General features: G+C 44.3%; 1 protein-coding gene across 3 annotated transcripts in view; it reads left to right on the forward strand.

The window, feature by feature from the left end:
- Positions 1-19,446, forward strand: part of LOC106578679 (transcriptional repressor NF-X1) — a 28,328-nt gene that overhangs the window by 816 nt on the left and 8,066 nt on the right. For all 3 annotated transcript variants that reach the window (XR_001322500.3, XM_014157768.3, XM_014157769.3), the window contains exons 2-19: positions 164-1,183; positions 1,533-1,694; positions 2,102-2,179; positions 8,424-8,529; positions 8,648-8,719; positions 10,622-10,761; positions 10,905-11,004; positions 11,191-11,408; positions 11,489-11,586; positions 16,666-16,696; positions 16,813-16,895; positions 17,098-17,206; positions 17,567-17,686; positions 17,887-17,966; positions 18,189-18,419; positions 18,705-18,778; positions 18,935-19,033; positions 19,153-19,194. Coding sequence is in view for 2 of the 3 variants with exons in the window: in XM_014157768.3 (XP_014013243.3) it covers positions 164-1,183; positions 1,533-1,694; positions 2,102-2,179; positions 8,424-8,529; positions 8,648-8,719; positions 10,622-10,761; positions 10,905-11,004; positions 11,191-11,408; positions 11,489-11,586; positions 16,666-16,696; positions 16,813-16,895; positions 17,098-17,206; positions 17,567-17,686; positions 17,887-17,966; positions 18,189-18,419; positions 18,705-18,778; positions 18,935-19,033; positions 19,153-19,194 (2,863 nt within the window). In the remaining variant the exon portion in view is untranslated. The remainder of the gene's footprint in view (positions 1-163; positions 1,184-1,532; positions 1,695-2,101; positions 2,180-8,423; positions 8,530-8,647; positions 8,720-10,621; positions 10,762-10,904; positions 11,005-11,190; positions 11,409-11,488; positions 11,587-16,665; positions 16,697-16,812; positions 16,896-17,097; positions 17,207-17,566; positions 17,687-17,886; positions 17,967-18,188; positions 18,420-18,704; positions 18,779-18,934; positions 19,034-19,152; positions 19,195-19,446) is intronic.

Here is a 19,446-nt window from a genome sequence, read left to right on the forward strand (position 1 = left end):
CAGGACTCCAAAGACAAGGCGAACGAAGATGTCAACATAAACGCCTTGTCTTTGGAGTAAAGTGTCTAGGATGTACTTGCAGCCTGTCAAGTTTGTTAACACAGTGGTTGCTACTCATGTTAAGCCACTCAGTAACCCGTAGGTTATGACTTTTCATGTATAGACTCTCCGGATTTGAATCCAGATGGGCCTTCATCACGACAGAAACATAACCAACACCAGTCCAGGAGGGGTCGAGCCAGAGTGGACCACAACCGTACCTGGAGTAGTCCTAATAATTATGTCCCACTGCCACCGCAGCAGCCAGACCATTTTCACCATGGGGTCAAATCATCTCATCTCCATGACAATGTCCTAGTAAATTTCCATCCTCCTCCCCACCACAGAGAGGATGTACAGAGGGGTCGAGGAAGAGGGGGTAATGGAAGTTGTGGACGAGGTGGCCGGGGCTCAAGGGGCCGGAATCCGAGGTGGAATAGGCCTGGAGTTGAAATTGGCGCTGGGCCCCTTGGCTTACCTGGGGGCTACCATGGACTGGTTGGTGGTGGTGGAGGCGACAGGCCTGGAACACTCCACATGGAGAGGGGACCCCCCATAGACGGGCCTAGCTGGCGTCGAGACCCTGGGGGCCGGGGGGGAGAGGTGGGGCCTGCCCACGAAGACCACCAGGACACCCGGCCTAAAAAGCCCCGGAGGTTCAGCCAGGAGCCACGGAGAGGAGAGAGGAGCTATAAAGGACCACCTCATTCTCTGGACAAGCAGGAGAACCAGGAAAACCATGCTACAGGAGGAGGGGGCGGAGGCTGGGATCCGGTTGAGCCCAGAGAAGAAACCCGATTATTAGAAATGGGAACCAGAAACCGTAAAGGCGGTAGGACCAAGGACAGGAACCCCCGTGTTGACCCTCAAAATAAATTCCAAGAGCCAAAGCGACGCCAGGGGCCGATCAAAGAATATCCCCAGGAGAGGAAGGAGTCTGAAAGGGGAGCCAGCGGCAGAGACATCCTTCCTGCCCATCATGACAAACTGGGCCCCAGCACTAAAGAAGAGCCCAACTGGAGGGGTCAGGGGAAATGCACCCCCCTGCAGGACAAAGGCCAGAGGAGAACACCCAACTATGACTACAGGCCTGGGCAGAAGAGAAGGGACAACATGCCCAATAAGAGCAAGGAGACACAGACAGGTGAGAGGGCAGTTTCACAGAAAAAAAATTACCAAATGAAAACTCTAAGCTAAAGAAAATCTGAACATTTTTTATTAGATCGGTCATTTGTGAATGAGTTTGTTCTGAGAGTAGTTATCATGATCATTGTATGTTCCAAATGGCACCCTTTTCTCTACATAGGGCTTTGGTTAAAACTAGTGCACTATGAGCCATGATCAAAAGTAGTGCACTACATAGGGAATAGGATGCCATTTGGATTGAACCATCATTATTAAGACCACTCCAGTTATGGTCCACTCTGGCTCTTACCCTCCTGGACTGGTGCTGGTTATGTTTTGGAGTCTAGTGACTCTCCATCTCTGTCCAGGTTGCCTGATTGAGCAGCTGTCCGAGGAGAAGTATGAGTGCATGGTGTGCTGTGAGGTGATCAGGGTGATGGCACCAGTCTGGAGCTGTCTCAGCTGCTTCCATGTCTTCCATCTCAACTGCATCAAGAAGTGGGCCCGCTCCCCAGCCTCACAGGCAGACGGTAGGCCGAACAGATAAACAGGCAGACACGTGTGCAATTAAGCGCTGCCCAACAGTCACTCATTCAGCTGTGCATCTATTCATGAGTTTAACACAATAGTCCTCCATAGATAGCACATTGCCGCTCCACCCAGACAATACAGGAGTGCAAATTCTGCACGACAGATGAGGCTACAATATCCACTAGCAAAAATGTGGCCCCAGTGACCTTATCCTAATTGCAGTGGCCTTCTATTATCTTAATTGCAGCTAAAGTGCGCTGTTACTTCTGTACTAACAATGTCACAATATATTGTATATTACAACTTTATTTAAAATGTAGTGCACATATTGTGGATAACCATCATTCTAAAAGAGATCTGTGAAGGATGCTATATGTGAAATGCAAGCTTTTGCTCTGATTTGCAGAAACAAATGATGGGTGGAGGTGTCCAGCTTGTCAGAATGTTGTCTTCCAACCCCCAAACACCTACAAGTGCTTCTGTGGTAAGTGATTAGCTAATAGTCATTATTCTCAGACAGTAGTGCATCCCTATTCTTTCTCTCTCGTTGAGATGCTTTGCGCATTATGTAAGGGATAATCAACAAGGGGTTATGCGTTCTATGGAAAATAATGAATGACTCGTTTCGCATTGGCTTGAAGGGCATTCTAGAGCATGCATTATTTAAGTGATAAGGCCCGAGATCGTCGAGGCCCGGCAAACTGTGCTAATATATCCTCCAAACTCTGGCTTTGAGGGCATTATCACTTTTATACAACGGATTACCAACATATTCAAATAATGATTGACATATTTTCAGTAAAAACGCTATCTTGATATATTATTCATACTTTTTAATCCTTCCACACGCTATAGTCCCAACACAAATCTAGGGTTGCAACTAGGGCTGTTGCGGTGACCGTATGACCGCCTCACGAGACAGTCAAATTTCACTTGAACGATTGGTCACAGTAGTTAGGCTTCTCCAAACTCTGATACTGCTGATGGTTATTAGTAGGCTACCAAGCATGCTAACTGCCTGGTACTCAGCACTCTGTTGTCCCTGTAATTATTAAATCAATGCAAATGTATTTGAAAATCAAACACTTCATGAGCTCATGTTGTGGAACGTTTCTATAGGCTATGCAATTGCAGGAGAAAACAAGAGTGATGGACGCTAATAAAAAGAGGATCCCATCAGCTTTCTATAGGCTAGGCCTACTATATTTATTTCTCAACTCTCCTAATATTAAGCTTAGCATTGCTTATATTTACAACAGGAGTATAGGCTACCTGGCTGGCATGAAAATAAACCACGGGGGAAAGGGGGATACCTAGTCAGTTGTGCAATTGAATGCCTTCAACTGAAATGTCTTCCGCATTTAACCTCTGAATCAGAGAGGTGCGGGGGGCTGCCTTAATCGACATTCATGTCTTCTGCGCCAGGAGACAGTGGGTTAACTGCCTTGCTAAGAGGCAGAAAGACAGATTTTTACCTTGTCAGCTCGGCGATTCGATCAAGCAACCTTTTGGTTACTGGCCCAACGCTCTAACCACTAGCCTACCTGCCGCCAAAGCGTCCTCCATTTGCTATTTACAGTTCAAGTTGGAAGTTTATACACCTTAGCCAAATGCATTTAAACTCAGTTTTTCACAATTCCTGACATTTTAATCCTAGTAAAAATTCCCTGTCTTCTGTCACTTAGGATCACCACTTGATTTTAAGAATGTGAAATGTCAGAATAATAGAGAGAATGATTTATTTCAGCTTTTATTTCTTTCATCACATTACCAGTGGGTCAAAAGTTTACATACACTCAAATAGTATTTGGTAGCATTGCCTTTAAATTGTTTAACTTGGGTCAAATATTTCGGGTAGCCTTCCACATGCTTCCCACAATAAGTTGGGTGAATTTTGGCCCATTCCTCCTGACAGAGCTGGTGTAACTGAGTCAGGTTTGTAGGCCTCCTTGCTCACACATGCTTTTTCAGTTCTGGCCATACATTTTCTATAGGCTTGAGGTCAGGGCTTTGTGATGGCCACTCCAATACCTTGACTTTGTTGTCCTTAAGCCATTTTGCCACAACTTTGGAAGTATGCTTGGGGTCATTGTCCATTTGGAAGACCCATTTGCGACCAAGCTTTAACTTCCTGACTGTTGTGTTGAGATGTTGCTTCAATATATCCACATAATGTTCCTGCCTCATGATGCCATCTATTTTGTGAAGTGCACCAGTCCCCCATGCAGCAAAGCACCCCCACAACATGATGCTGCCACCCCTACAATATGATGCTGCCACCCCTGTGCTTCACGGGTGGGATGATGTTCTTCGGCTTGCAAGCCTCCCCCTTTTTCCTCCAAACATAACAATGGTCATTATGGCCAAACAGTTCTATTTTTGTTTCGCCAGACCAGAGGACATTTCTCCAAAAGTACGATCTTTGTCCCCATGTGCAGTTTCAAACCGTAGTCTGGCTTTTTATGGTGGTTTTGGAGCAGTGGCTTCTTCCTTGCTAAGCGGCCTTTCAGGTTATGTCGATTATAGGACTCGTTTTACTGTGGATATAGCTACTTTTGTACCTGTTTTCTCCAGCATCTTCACAAGGTCCTTTGCTGTTGTTCTGGGATTGATTTGCACCTTTTGCACCAAAGTACGTTCATCTCTAGGAGACAGAACGCGTCTCCTCCCTGAGCGGTATGACGGCTGCGTGGTCCCATGGTGTTTATACTTGCGTACTATTGTTTGTACAGATGAACGTGGTACCTTCAGGTGTTTGGAAACTGTTCCCAAGGATGAACCAGACTTGTGGAGGTCTCCAATTTTTCTTGGCTGATTTATTTGGATTTTCCCATGATGTCAAGCAGAGAGGCACTGAGTTTGAAGGTAGGCCTTGAAATACATCCACAGGTACACCTCCAATTGACTCAAATGATGTCAATTAGCCTATCAGAAGCTCCTAAAGCCATGACATCATTTCTTGGAATTTTCCAAGCTGTTTTTAAAGGCACAGTGAACTTAGTGTATGTAAACTTCTGACCCACTGGAATTGTGATACAGTGGATCATAAGTGAAATAATCTGTCGGTAAACAATTGTTGGAAGAATTACTTGTGTCATGCACAAAGTTGATGTCCTAACCGACTTGCCAAAACTATAGTTTGTTGACAAGAAATGTGTGGAGTGGTTGAAAAACGAGTTCTAATGACTCCAATCTAAGTGTATGTAAACTTCTGACTTCAACTGTAAGTGCATAGATTACCTGTTTTTTTGGGGTTTTTTTCCCGCTATCCGTGTTTCGATACAAGTGCATGATAATGGTCAATTCTAATTCGAAACAAATGTCACATGATTTAGTATATGTAAAGACCAGATTAAATCAACTTTTCAGACGCCTCATGTTGCCTAGCCCATAGGCCTATGTTTTAATAAGGTTTGTATCACAACTATCACATAGTGTTGGGTGTTCCTTCCAAACAACTATACTTTAGTTTCATCCGTCCACAGAATATTTTGCCAGTTGCGCTGTGGAACAACCAGATGCTCTTTTGTGAACTTCTGACGTGCAGCAATGTTTTGGGGGGGACGGCAGTGGCTTCTTCCGTGGAGTCCTACCATGAACACCATTCTCGTTCAGTGTTTTACGTATCGTAGCCTCGTCAACAGAGATGTTGGCATGTTCCAGAGATTTCTGTAAGTCTTTATCTGATACTCTAGGATTCTTCTTAACCTCTTCGAGCATTCTGCTCTGTGCTCTTGCAGTCACTCCTAGGGAGAGTAGCAACAGTGCTGAACTTTCTCCATTTATAGACAAATTGTCTTACCATGGACTGATGAACATCAAGGCTTTTAGAGATACTTTTGTAACCCTGTCCAGCTTCATGCAAGACAACAATTATTAATCTTAGGTCTTCTGAGATGTCTTTTGTTCGAGGCATGGTTCACATCAGGCAATGCTTCTTGTGAATCGCAAACTCAAATTTAGTGGTGTTTTTTAGGCATGGAAGCTCTAACCAAAATCTCCAATCTCGTCTCATTGATTGGACTCCAGGTTAGCTGACTCCTGACTCCAATTAGCTTTTGGAGAAGTCATTAGCCTAGGGCTTCACGTACTTTTTCCAACCTACACTGTGAATGTTTAAATTGTGTATTTAATATATACACGAAAAATACAATAATTGTTATTAGTTGAAGCACACTGTTGTTGTGACTTAAAATTTGATCTGATCTTCATCTGACAAATTTATGTAGAAATCCAGGTAATTCCAAAGGGTTCATGTCATTTTTTTGCCCACTGTATAAGCAGCGTGTGAGTTTCAAGTTTGGGGAAGATAATTGTCACCATAAAAATTCACCTTCATAATAAAAGCATTACATGCATAATTGCATTTGCGGTCACTTTTGGTAATGGTGTTTTCCGCTAATGGAACATTCGCGCTTTTAGCCTACTAGCATGTGCGCATTACTGCGCTTATAATGTGAAGAAATAAACTATTAGGCTATCAACATTTTAAGCTAAACATTCGGATCTGTTGCGTCAGCCACATTGCCTAAACTCTTTTTTCCTTTCTTCATGCTAGTGGTTGTATTAAGTTGGGATCTATCGCATCCATCAACTGTCCCAGACTGTTTGGAATATTTATTTCTCGCACAGAATAGAATAGGTCGACTTTTGGAATATGGGGGATAGTAGATTGACATAGGCTAGTGCTTTTGCTCTTCGTTAGGCCTACTCATCTTGTTTTCATCAGCGCCCAGTTGCGTCCCCGATTACGGCCACAAATGGGATGCCGCCGGGAAATTCAAGGCATTATCAAGTGCTTGTCAAATTGTGAGTGAGAGACAATTGGAGTGTGTTCAGCCTGCACAAAAAACTAAGCAGAGCTTACAACAACTTTTGTACGTTTGTAGAACAACTAAAGTTAATAGCTCTAAATTAAGCATATAGGAGGACCTATTTCTTTGTTAACCGCTCAACACAGAATAGACGCATGTGCGCACACCCTTAAATCCTTTGGAGAGAATTTATATTTTATTCAGCTTTGTTCAATTGTATTCTTCATACTATAAAATAATGCTACGGAATTGTAAACAAATCTTATCTGCTAAATGAAATGGTGTTTCCCACAGCCATTTGGCACATCAGGACCTAGACTATATTACATGGATTTATTACTTTTTAAAATGTGTGGAAGCCAGGAGATGCTAAATGTGTTTATGTTCATTGTAAATTACCGTGAGACCGACAGTTATTTGCTTGACAATCACCGGATGACAATTGTGTGACCTCCACAGCCCTGGTTGTTGGTTCTATCAGTTCGGTTGCTAGAGACATAACCCAGTCGTGCAGTCTTTTTGTTCTGTAACTTTCGTTCTAAATGTTTCATTGCTGTACTGACTGGCAGAGTTCTTATCCCTTGCTTGCTAGCTAGCCAACTGTAGCTAACTTGGTCACGTCAAAAAGTGCATCCAGAATAACAGCAAAGTAGCTGCGTTTGCATTTGTTCAAGCTGTTTTCTAGAGACATTTTATTTTGATACATCCATAACAATGAGCTAATGAGGTGCGATTTCACCTGGCAAAGAAAATGTGCTCTCTGGTCAGGACACTGTTGTTCAGAGGAGCTAGCCAACAACACAGCTAACACAATCACTTCAAACAGAAGCTGGAAAGACTGCAAACTGGATGTACTTCGTTTCGTTTTACCTTTTTTCAATTGACATTTCTTTATATATGTCCATAAAAATGATGCCAGCTGATTCATGATTTTGACTGGCTGAGAAACGCTGCCTGCCTGTCTCATCCCAACTCCTGACACGTTCATTACTATGGAACAGCTGGAGATTGTTTCAACATTCAAATTCAATGATTCAAATGTCTTAGACCGACCAAGGCAAGTCTCCGCGGTTGAAACTAAATGTTAGTCTAAAAGAAGTGAGATAATGTCTAGATACTTTTTTTATAGTGGGGATCAAGTTTATAAATTGCCTGGTTTGGCTGAGACCGTGGATTGCGCAGTCAGATGGAACAGATTAGTCATTTTAAGGTCATAGATTTAGCCTGTGGTAATTGGTGGAATAGACACTGGCTGGAATGAGGTCTTTAACCAATCAGGATTAGAATCACCCGTTGTGTAATTCCCTATAATGCACAGTATAATACAATGGCTAATGCGTGGCGTTGCACGTTGCATTATTTTCCAGAGACCGTTTACATTTTATACCAGGCTATGATTTAACACATTAGAAATGTGTTCAACATCCACTGAAGTAGCTTGCAAGTTTACTAGATAGCTGCAATAATAGTTGCCTGGGTAACCAAACATACTTTCTAGTTTAGCTAACCAAACCATCAGTCCTAGCTTGATATTATAAAAATCGAATTCAACAATGAATGTTTTCAATTCAACTTTTGCTTTCAAAAGCTGCTCAAACATAGAACATGTAAGAATGAACTTCATAGCCATTGAATTATAACGTGCATTACAAGGAAATAATGCAATGTGAATATTGGTTCATGACTGAGACAACGTGGTTCAATTTGGGTCCCAAGGCAAAACCAGTTGAGAACCACTGCTCTAGAATGCCCTTCAAGACAATCATGATTATTCAACAATGCCATGGTACAAAACGAATAAAGTTGAATCATCTCAATGACACTGACCTGATAAAATAAACAAGTAGTAGAAATCAATTTCCTTGTCCAGAGTTCTTTCTCTGTACTGTTTCCTTATTCTGGTGTGATTGGCAGGCAAAGTGACCAACCCGGAGTTCCAGCGTAGCGAGATCCCACACAGCTGTGGAGATATGTGTGGGAAGAAGAGGAGCGGCGTGGACTGCAAGCACCCCTGTAACATGTGAGACACAACCCAACACATACATAACAAACCTCATCCCACCACCAGATAACAATCTGTAGTTCAACAACATGAAGTGGTTGTCTTGATTGTGTTGCCGCTGTGGTTGTCTCTGCAGCTTGTGTCACCCCGGGCCTTGTCCACAGTGTCCTGCCTTTGTCACCAAAGCCTGCATCTGTGGAAGAACCAGGTACTGTATATCCTCTTGACCTAATGTTTGTGTCCCAAATGGCACCCTAGTCCCAAAATGGGCCCATAGGGATCCGGTCAAAAGTAGTGCACTATAGGGAATAGGGTGCCTTTTGGGACTTTGACAAATGTCTACATCGTACTAACTTACCCACTGTTTATTTACATACAGTTGAAGTCGGAAGTTTACATACACCTTAGCCAAATACATTTAAACTCAGTTTTTCACAATTCTTGACATTTAATCCTAGTAAAAATTCCCTGTCTTAGGTCAGTTAGGATCACCACTTTATTTTAAGAATGTGAAATGTCAGAATAATAGAGGGATTTATTTCAGCTTTTATTTCTTTCATCACATTACCAGTGGGTCAGATGTTTACATGCACTCAAATAGTATTTGGTAGCATTGCCTTTAAATTGTTTAACTTGGGTCAAACATTTCGGGTAGCCTTCCACAAGCTTCCCACAATATGTTGGGTGAATTTTGGCCCATTCCTCCTGACAGAGCTGGTGCAACTGAGTCAGGTTTGTAGGCCTCCTTGCTCGCACATGCTTGTTCAGTTCTGCCCACAAATTTACTATAGGATTGCGGTCAGGGCTTTGTGTTGGCCACTCCAATACCTTGACTTTGTCCTTAAGCCATTTTGCCACAACTTTGGAAGTATGCTTGGGGTCATTGTCCATTTGGAAGACCCATTTGCGACCAAGCTTTAACTTCCTGAGTGACGTGTTGATATGTTGCTTCAATATATCCACATCATTTTCCTTCCTCGTGATGTTCTCTATTTTGTGAAGTGCACCAGTCCCTCCTGCAGCAAAGCACCCCCACAACATGATGCTGCCACCCCCGTGCTTCACGGTTGGCATGGTGTTCTTCGGCTTGCAAGCCTCTCCCTTTTTCCTCTAAACATAACGATGGCCATTTTTGTTTCATCAGACCAGAGGACATTTCTCTAAAAAGTTCGATCTTTGTTCCCATGTGCAGTTGCAAACCGTAATCTGGCTTTTTTATGGCAGTTTTGGAGCAGTGGCTTCTTCCTTGCTGAGCGGCCTTTCAGGTTATGTCAATATAGGACTCGTTTACTGTGGGTATAGATACTTTTGTACCTGTTTCCTCCAGCATCTTCACAAGGTCCTTTGCTGTTGTTCTGGGATTGATTTGCACATTTTGCACCAAAGTACGTTCATCTCTAGGAGACAGAACGCATCTCCTTCCTGAGCGGTATGATGGCTGCGTGGTCCCATGGTGTTCATACTTGCGTACTATTGTTTGTACAGATGAACGTGGTACCTTCAGGTGTTTGGAAATTGCTCCCAAGGATGAACCAGACTTGTGGAGGTCTCCAATTTTTCTTGGCTGATTTTATTTGGATTTTCCCATGATGTCAAGCAAAGAGGCACTGAGTTTGAAGGTAGGCCTTGAAATACATCCACAGGTACGCCTCCAATTGACTCAAATGGTGTCAATTAGCCTTTCAGAAGCTTCTAAAGCCATGACATCATTTTCTGGAATTTTCCAAGCTGTTTAAAGGCACAGTCAACTTAGTGTATGTAACCTTCTGACCCACTGGAATTGTGATACAGTGAATTATAAGTGAAATAATCTGTCTGTAAACAATTGTTGGAAAAATGACTAGTGTCATGCACAAAGTTGATGTCCTAACCAACTTGCAAAAACTACAGTTTGTTAACAAGGAATTTGTGGAATGGTTGAAAAACAAGTTTTAATGACTCCAACCTAAGTGTATGTAAACTTCAGACTTCAACTGTACCTTAGCTTAGGCTGCCAAATGTTCGTCATTTTTGTGTGACTATTACTAAGGTTTAACAATTTGTATAGGAAAAACTTTGCACCTCAGCCCACCCCACTCACAGTAAAATGCATCCATTCTTCTCTCTACAGTCAGCCAATGCGGTGTGGCCAGGCCACTGCCATCCACTGTGACAAGCAGTGTGACTTGATCCTCAACTGTACCGAACACACCTGTACCCAGGCGTGCCACAGCGGACTGTGCCAGCCGTGCCAACTACAGGTCCAGCAGGGTGAGATGCTACAAGAAGTTCCACATAATATAAAAAATAGTGATGACTTCGTCCTGGTCTTAATGTCTTAGCTGTGGTAATGCGTTACACTGATGCAGTCTCCTGTTTTTCTTAACCTTTGACTTGCTGACGTGCTGTTGCAGTGTGCTACTGTGGTGTTGTCTCTCGGGAGGTGCTGTGTGGGACGGATAAAGACTGCTTTGACGGCTCAGGACACTTCTCCTGTCAGAAAGCATGTGGCAAGTAAGTTCTAACCAGCAGATAGGAAACAACTTTGTATTTTACTACTTTGAGAATATGATCTATTTCCGCCTGAAGATTAGTCAGTAATGTCTTTGCCAGATTTGCGGAGCATCCTTTTCCTTGCTCCAATCATGCCTTGTATATTATTGATTGATATTCTGATTCGCAGTATTTTCTTGCTCCCAGGATGTTGGATTGTGAGACCCACCGATGCAAGCAGGTGTGCCACCGTGGGCCGTGCCAGCCGTGCCCACGCTCCCCCAGGCTGGTGAGGAGTTGCCCCTGTGGGCAGACGGTCTTGGCCAAGCTCCTGGAGCTGGGCTACCCCGAGCGCCGCAGCTGCTCTGACCCCATCCCTTCCTGTGGCAAGACCTGCAACAAACCCCTGCCTTGTGGATCCAACGGTAAGACCGACAGTGTGTCCACATGTATGTTCTTTCTATGGGATTTAAATGTGTTGACTTGTTCCCCTATGTCATTACAGAGACCATCCACATCTGTGAGAAGCTGTGCCATGAGGGCTGCTGTGGCCCCTGCTCACTCACCTCCACCATCAAATGCAGATGTGGCTCTAAGATCAATGTTAGTCCCCAAAAAGGAGTACTGTACATCTATGGTGTTTGAATCATGCTTGTATCGTGAGGGCAAATCTTAAAATGTAATCAAATTGTATTTGTCACATGCGCTGAATACAATCGGTGTAGACCTTACAGTGAAATGCTTACTTACAAGCCCTTAACCAACAATGCTTTACAAAGTTTTAAGAAAAAATAAGTGTTAAGGTAAAAATAGAAAATAAAGTAACAAATAATTAAACGACAGTAAAATAACAATAGCGAGGCTATATACAGGGGTACCGGTACAGAGTTGATCTGTGGGGGCACCGGTTAGTCTAGGTATTTGAAGTAATATGTACATGTAGGTAGAGTTAAAGTGACTGCATAGATAAACAGAGTAGCAGCAGTGTGAAAGAGGGTTCTGGGTAACCCTTTGATTAGCTGTTCATGAGTCTTATGGCTTGGGGGTGGAAGCTGTTAAGAAGCCTTTTAGACTTGGCGCTCCAGTACCGCTTGTCGTGCGGTAGAGTAAACAGTCAATGAATAGGGTGGCTGGAGTCTTTAACAATTTTTAGGGATTTCCTCTGACACAGCCTGGTATAGAGGTCCTGGATGGCAGGAAGCTTGACCCCCGGTGATGTACTGGGCCGTTCGCACTACCCTCTGTAGTGCCTTGCGGTCGGAGGCCGAGCAGTTGCCCTACCAGGCTGTGATGCAACCAGTCAGGATGTTCTTTATGGTGCAGCTGTAGAACCTATTGAGGATCTGAGGACCCCATGCCAAATCTTTTCAGTCTCCTGAGGGGGAATAGGTTTTGTCGTGCCCTCTTCTTAATGTGTTTAGACCATGATAGTTTGTTGGTGATGTGGACACCAAGGAACTTGAAGCTCTCAACCTGCTCTACTACAACCCCGTCGATGAGCACGCCCCCATTCTCAGTCTGTTTCCTGTAGTACATAATCAACTCATTTACATTTACGGCATTTAGCAGACGCTCTTATCCAGAGCGACTTAGAAATTGGTGCATTCACCTTATGATATCCAGTGGAACAACCACTTTACATTAGTACATCTATCTTTTTTTGGGGGGGGATGACTTTATCCTATCCCAGGTATTCCTTAGAGCTGGGGTTTCAGGTGTCTCCGGAAGATGGTGATTGACTCCGCTGTCCTGGCATCGTGAGGGAGCTTGTTCCACCATTGTGGTGCCAGAGCAGCGAACAGCGACAACTCCTTTGTCTTGATCATGTTGAGGGAGAGGTTGTTGTCCTGGCACCACACGGTCAGGTCTCTGACCTCTAGGCTGTCTCATTGTCGGTGATCAGGCCTACCGCTGTTGTCATCAGCAAACTTAATGATGGTGTTGGAGTCGTGCCTGGCCATGCAGTCATGAGTGAACAGGGAGTACAGGAGGTGACTGAGCACGCACCCCTGAGGGGCCCCTGTGTTGAGGATCAGCGTGGTGGATGTGTTATCTTCCCTTACCACCTGGGGCAGCCCGTCAAGAAGTCCAGGATCCAGTTGCAGAGGGAGGTGTTTACTCCCAGGGGCCTTAGCTTAGGGATGCGCTTTGAGGGCACTATGGTGTTGAACGCTGTAGTCAATGAATAGCATTCTCACATAGGTGTTCCTTTTGTCCAGGTAGGAAAGGGCAGCTTGGAGTGAAATAGATTGCAGCGTCTGTGGATCTGTTGGGGCGGTATGCAAATTGGAGTGGGTCTCGAGTTTCTGGGATAATGGTGTTGATGTGAGCCATGACCAGGCTTTCAAAGCACTTCATGGCTACTGACGTGAGTGCTATGGGTCGGTAGTCATTTAGGCAGGTTACCTTAGTGTTCTTGGTCAAACACTATGGTGGTCTGCATGTTGGTATTACAGACTCAGTCAGGGACAGGTAGAAAATGTCAGTGAAGACAATTGCCAGTTGGTCAGCGCATGCTCGGAGTACACGTCCTGGTAATCCGTCTGGCCCTGCGGCCTTGTGAATGTTGATCTGTTTAAAGGTCTTACTCACATCTGCTGCGGAGAGCGTGATCACACAGTCGTCCGGAACAGCTGATGCTCTCTCTCATGCGTGTTTCAGTGTTACTTTCCTGGAAGCGAGCATAGAAGTAATTTAGCTCATCTGGTAGGCTTGTGTCAATGGGCAGCTCGCGACTGTGCTTCACTTTGTTGTCTGTAATAGTTAGCAAGCCCTGCCGCATCCGATGAGCGTCGGAGCCGGTGTAGTACGTTTCGATCTTAGTCCTGTATTGATGCTTTGCCTGTCTGATGGTTTGTCGGAAGGACATAGCAGGATTTCTTATAAGCTTCCGGGTTAGTCCCGCTCCTTGAAAGTGGCAGCTCTATCCTTTAGCTCAGTGCAGATGTTGCCTGTAATCCATGGCTTCTAGTTTGGGTATGGATGTACGGTCACTGTGGAGACGACATTGTCGATGCACTTATTGATGAAGCCAGTGACTGATGTGGTGTACTCCTCAATGCCATCGGAAAATACCCAGAATATTTTAGTCTGTGCTAGCAAAATAGTCCTGTAGCATAGCATCTGCTTCATCTGACCACTTTCTTATAGACTGTGTCACTGGTGCTTCCTGCTTTAGTTTTTGCTTGTAAGCAGGAATCGGGAGGATAGAATTATGGTCATATTTGCCAAATGGAGAGCGAGGGAGAGCTTGTATGCGTCTCTGTGTGTGGAGTAAAGGTGGTCTAGAGTTTTCTTTTATTTATTTATTTATTTTCCCTTCTGGTTGCACATTTAACATGCTGATAGAAATTTGGTAAAACTGATTTAAGTGTACCTGCACTAACCTCTATGGGCTATGTGGGACGCAAGCGTCCCACCCCTGGTACACCCAATGAACAACAGGTGAAATATCAAGAGCGCCAAATTTGAAAACAATTAAATGTCATAATTCAAATTTCTCAAACATACAACTATCTTACACCCTTTGAAAGATAAACATCTCCTTAATCTAACCACGTTGTCCGATTTCAAAAAGGCTTTACGGCGAAAGCATAAAGTTAGATTATGTTAGGAGAGTACATTGACAATAGCTGTGTGTAATGTTTTATCAATTCAAAGACGGGCGTCACCAAAAGCAGAAAACCAGCTAAAATTATGCACTAACCTTTGACAATCTCCATCAGATGACACTCCTAGGACATTGCTAGACAATACATGCATTTTTTGTTCTATCAAGTTCATATTTATATCCAAAAACAGCGTTTTACTATGGCGTTGATGTTGAGGAAATCGTTTCCCTCCAATAACCGCCAGTCAATCAGCACAACAAATTAAATAATTACTATTCGAAAACATTGGTAAAATATTATATTGTCATTCAAAGAATTATAGATTTACATCTCTTGAACGCAACCGGATTGCCAGATTTAAAAATAACCTTACTGGGAAATCACACTTTGCAATAATCTGAGCACTGCGCCCAGAAAAATACGCTTTGCGATACAGACTAACCGCCATGTTGGAGAGATCTAAAATCGAAAATACTATGTAAATAATCCATTACCTTTGATTCTCTTCATCAGATGTCACTTCCAGGAATCCCAGGTCCATAACAAATGTAGTTTTGTTCGAAAAAGCTCCGTGTTGTTAGCACATGATCTATGCCCGCCGGACTTCTCTTCATGAACGAGGGGGAAAAAAATATTTGCGTTCGTTCAAACATGTCAAATGTTGTATAGCATAAATCATTAGTGCCTTTTTTAACCAGAACATGAATAATATTCAAGGCGGACGATTGCATTCTCTTTTAAAACGTATTGGAACGAGAGTACCCAACATGAACTCGCGCGCCAGAGTCTAATCGGCCACCACCGTTCCAAGGCTCTTGTTCGGTCAGATCTCACAGTATAAGACTCAAAACACTTTGTAAAGACTGGTGACATCTAGTGGAAGCCATAGGAAGTGCTCAACGATTAATAAGCCCCTGTGTGTTTCAATGGCATAGGCTTAAAGGTAATTCAACACATCAGGTATCCACTTCCTGTCAGAATTTGTCTCAGGGTTTTGACTGCCATATGAGTTCTGTTATACTTACAGACACCATTCAAACAGTTTTAGAAAATTCAGTGTTTTCTATCAAACCTGAACAATAATATGCATATTCTAGCTTCTGAGTTGGTGTAGGAGGCAGTTAAAAATGGGCACACATTTTTTTCAAAATTCTCAATACTGCCCCCTAGCCCCAACAGGTAAAGTCCCCGGCTACCAGGAGCGCCGTCTCTGGATGAGCGTTTTCCTGTTTGCTTATGGCGGTTTACAGCTCATTGAGTGTGGTCTTAGTGCCAGCATCAGTTTGTGGTGGTAAATAGACAGCTTTCAAGAATATAGATAAACTCTCTTGGTAAATAGTGTGGTCTATAGCTTATCATGAGATTCTTTACCTCAGGTGAGCAAAACCTCGAGACTTCCTTAGATTTAGTGCACCAGCTGTTACAATATACATAGACCGCCACCTCTTGTCTTAGCAGAGGCTGCTGTTCTATCCTGCCGAAAAATCTTAAAACCCGCCCGCTGTATGTTATTCATGTCGTCGTTCAGCCGCGACTCCGTGAAACATAAGATATTACTGTTTTGAATGTCCCGTGGGTAGGATATACGTGATCGTAGTTCGTCTATTTTAATTTCCATTGATTGTACGTTGGCTAATAGGACCGATGGTAAATGGAGATGACCCGCTCACCGCCAGATCCTTACAAGGCACCCAGATCTTCGTCCCCGACATTTCTGTTTCTCCTGCAAATGACAGGGGATGAGGGCCTTGTCGGGCGTCTGAAGTAAATCCTTCCCGTCCGACTTGTTAAAGGAAAAAGTATTCCTCCAATACGGGGTGAGTAATCACTGTCCTGATATCTAGAAGCTCTTTTCGGTCATAAGACACGGTGTCAGAAACATTATCTACAAAATATGTTACAAATAACGTGAAAAAACACGCACAATTGGTTAAGGGACTGTAAAACGGCAGCCATCTCCTCCAGCGCCAATTTCAATAGTTCTGTATAGATTGTGCACGTTTGCAAATGGAGGTGTTATTCTGTTCTACCAAAGAGCATCCCTGAAGACCAACTCTCTTTTTGTTTTTAGGATGTTCCCTGTGCAACCATCCAGAATGAAGGTGAGATTTTTTTCATTCTGTTGTAGCCACTGTACTTACTAAAAGTAGATTTTTCTTGTACTTAAGTGCCTCCATTGTCATAATGTCCTCATCTCTTTCCTTCCTCCAAATTGTAGATGGACTGATTTTTACCTGTGAGAAGCGCTGCCTCAAGAAACGCTCCTGTGGCCGACACAAATGTGGCGAGCTGTGCTGTGTGGTGAGTGACAGAAAGCAGTGTGTGGCACCCAGTTTGTAAAGAACAGTCAGAAAGTAAAAGTCATACACTAGATACCTGAATGAATTTGGTAGTAGTTATTAGGAATGAACTGATGGCACTACAGAGGGCATCCAGATGTGCCTGCCTACTATCTAGCTGGTGTCACACTGACATATGCCCCCCCCCCCCCCCCGCCCTACAGGGTGCAGAACACACATGCTCTCTGGTCTGTGGCTACAAGCTCAACTGTGGCCTCCACCGCTGCCAAGAGCTCTGTCACCGTGGGAACTGCCAGCCATGCTGGCAAACCAGTGAGTTCCAGTCAAAGTTCCCAGTGGCCCTGCCAACAGATGTTCACATGCCAGCAGATGCACAGACGCCAAAGTCAATTTAGTCATTTTACCCAGGCTTTGCGATTCTTTGTGGTTGAAATGGCAATGTTCCTCACCATATCTTATCTTGCTTAAGTCTAGAGCACATCCTATTTCACAAGGTAGGAAGTCCATTTACTATACCAGTGGACTTTTGGGGGTGAATCTTAACATCCACTTAATTTTCACTTAGTCTCCAATTGACATCAACATGTGTTGGTGTGATACAGTACACTGTCTTGATCATTGAGATCACATGGCCCCATTAGCTCTGATTGCCTGCCTGTTTCCTGTGTATAGGTTTTGATGAGCTGGCGTGCCACTGTGGGGGGACTGTCCTGTTCCCCCCAATCGCCTGTGGCACCAAGCCCTTAGAGTGTAAGAACCTGTGTACCAGGAGGCACAAGTGTGACCACCAAGGTAAAGAATCGAGCTACCTCTAGAACCAAAGAAATCACTACAATTCACCTGGAAGACTGCAAGTCATGACGTCTCTTACGAGCTGCATTCCTATTTAGGGCACTATATGTATAGGGTGCCATTTGGGATGAAACTTTTCTCTTTATAGTGCCTGAGAATGTTTATTCTTCGGTCTCGTCTCATACTGTCTATGTCCTCAGTGTTCCATAATTGCCACAGTGAGGAGAACTGCCCACCCTGTACTTACCTCACTCAGAAGTGGTGCATGGGAAAGCATGAGGTAACTTTCCTGATATTAGCTTATTGGCTGCATCTATCTAACCTTCAACTGGCTTCCCTTTGAAAGTATAGTTTGTGTCCTAAATGGCACCCTATTCCCTATATAGTGCACTCCTTTTGACCAGAGCCCCATGGGCCGTAGTCAAAAGTAGTGCACTATATAGGGAACAGGGTGCTATTTGGGATACTTCACTAAAGCCTTCTCTTCCCCCGCCCCCCACAGCAAAGGAGCAACATTCCGTGCCACCTGCAGGACATCTCCTGTGGTCTGACCTGCAACAAGGTGCTGCTGTGTGACGTCCACCGCTGCCGCCGCATCTGCCACCGGGGAGAATGTCTGGCCGAGGGCGCCTGCCGCCAGCCCTGTGTGCTGCCCCGCGCCAACTGTGGCCACCCCTGCAACGCCCCTTGCCACAAGGGCACCAGCTGCCCACGCAACACCTGCGCTGCCAAGGTACAAAAAGTGAAATGTTCAACCAACTGACTCGAGGGATTTTATCCAGGTTAAATAAAGGCTAATTAAATAAAAAATGTGGCACCTGTGCTATAGAGAGACTGCACTACATTTTGGGTGACATTCTGACACTAAACATATGGAGATTTTCCCCCGAAATCACCGTAACTCTTCAAATACTCGGGCACATGGGTCAGACGTGGAGATACAGGCAGCCGTGTTGGACTGCAGCAGTCTTCTTCTTGTGGCCAGGGTTTCATGTCAGTTTCCACGTCTGTCCCACAGGTGGCGCTACAGTGTGACTGCGGCCGGAGAAAGGAAACGGTAGTGTGCACGGAGGCAGCCAGTGCCCATCAGAGGTGTGCGCCCTTATGTGCCTGTACAGTAGAATCAAACAACGACCTTGAATGCGTGCTCTAAACCAGAGTTATCACTTATTCCATGTGCACTTTTCCGAACTTGACTCTGCATGCAGTGCCAAACAGTGGTTCCCAGTATGTGTCCCTGTGCTGTAGGTATGCAGCCATTGCCATGGCCAGTAAGCTGTCTGACATGCAGCTGGGTGACTCTGTAGACATCGGTCTCATCACTAAGAAGGAGATGAAACAGACCAAGTAAGATGGGACCAAACCTGACTCAAAGCTTATAGCATACAAAACACAGTTATTCACCTTGTACAAAATATGAGTGTACCGTTTCCAGCTTATTTGAATGTCTCTGTGTTCCGTCTCAGGTTGGAGTGTGACGAAGGGTGTGCTGCACTGGAAAGGAACAGGTCAGTTTTTGCACAGCTGTTGTGCGCTCGCACACAGCAGGGCTACAGACTGCAACCACAGCAGGGCCTGCTGCTGATCTCTCTCCGCCCGTTGTGCGCCCCGGGAATATATATATTTTTTAATAATCCAATTGCTGGAAAAACACAGCTTTGGAAGCAACTACTGTTGAAACTGTTAAATAGACTATTTTACAACCGATCGCAAGAAATTTGATATAGTTTTGAGATACGAAGCGTAAGAAAGCGGAATGC

This window comes from Salmo salar, chromosome 19 (assembly GCF_965601325.2).
Source record: "Salmo salar chromosome 19, fSalSal1, whole genome shotgun sequence".
Taxonomy (NCBI): domain Eukaryota; kingdom Metazoa; phylum Chordata; class Actinopteri; order Salmoniformes; family Salmonidae; genus Salmo; species Salmo salar.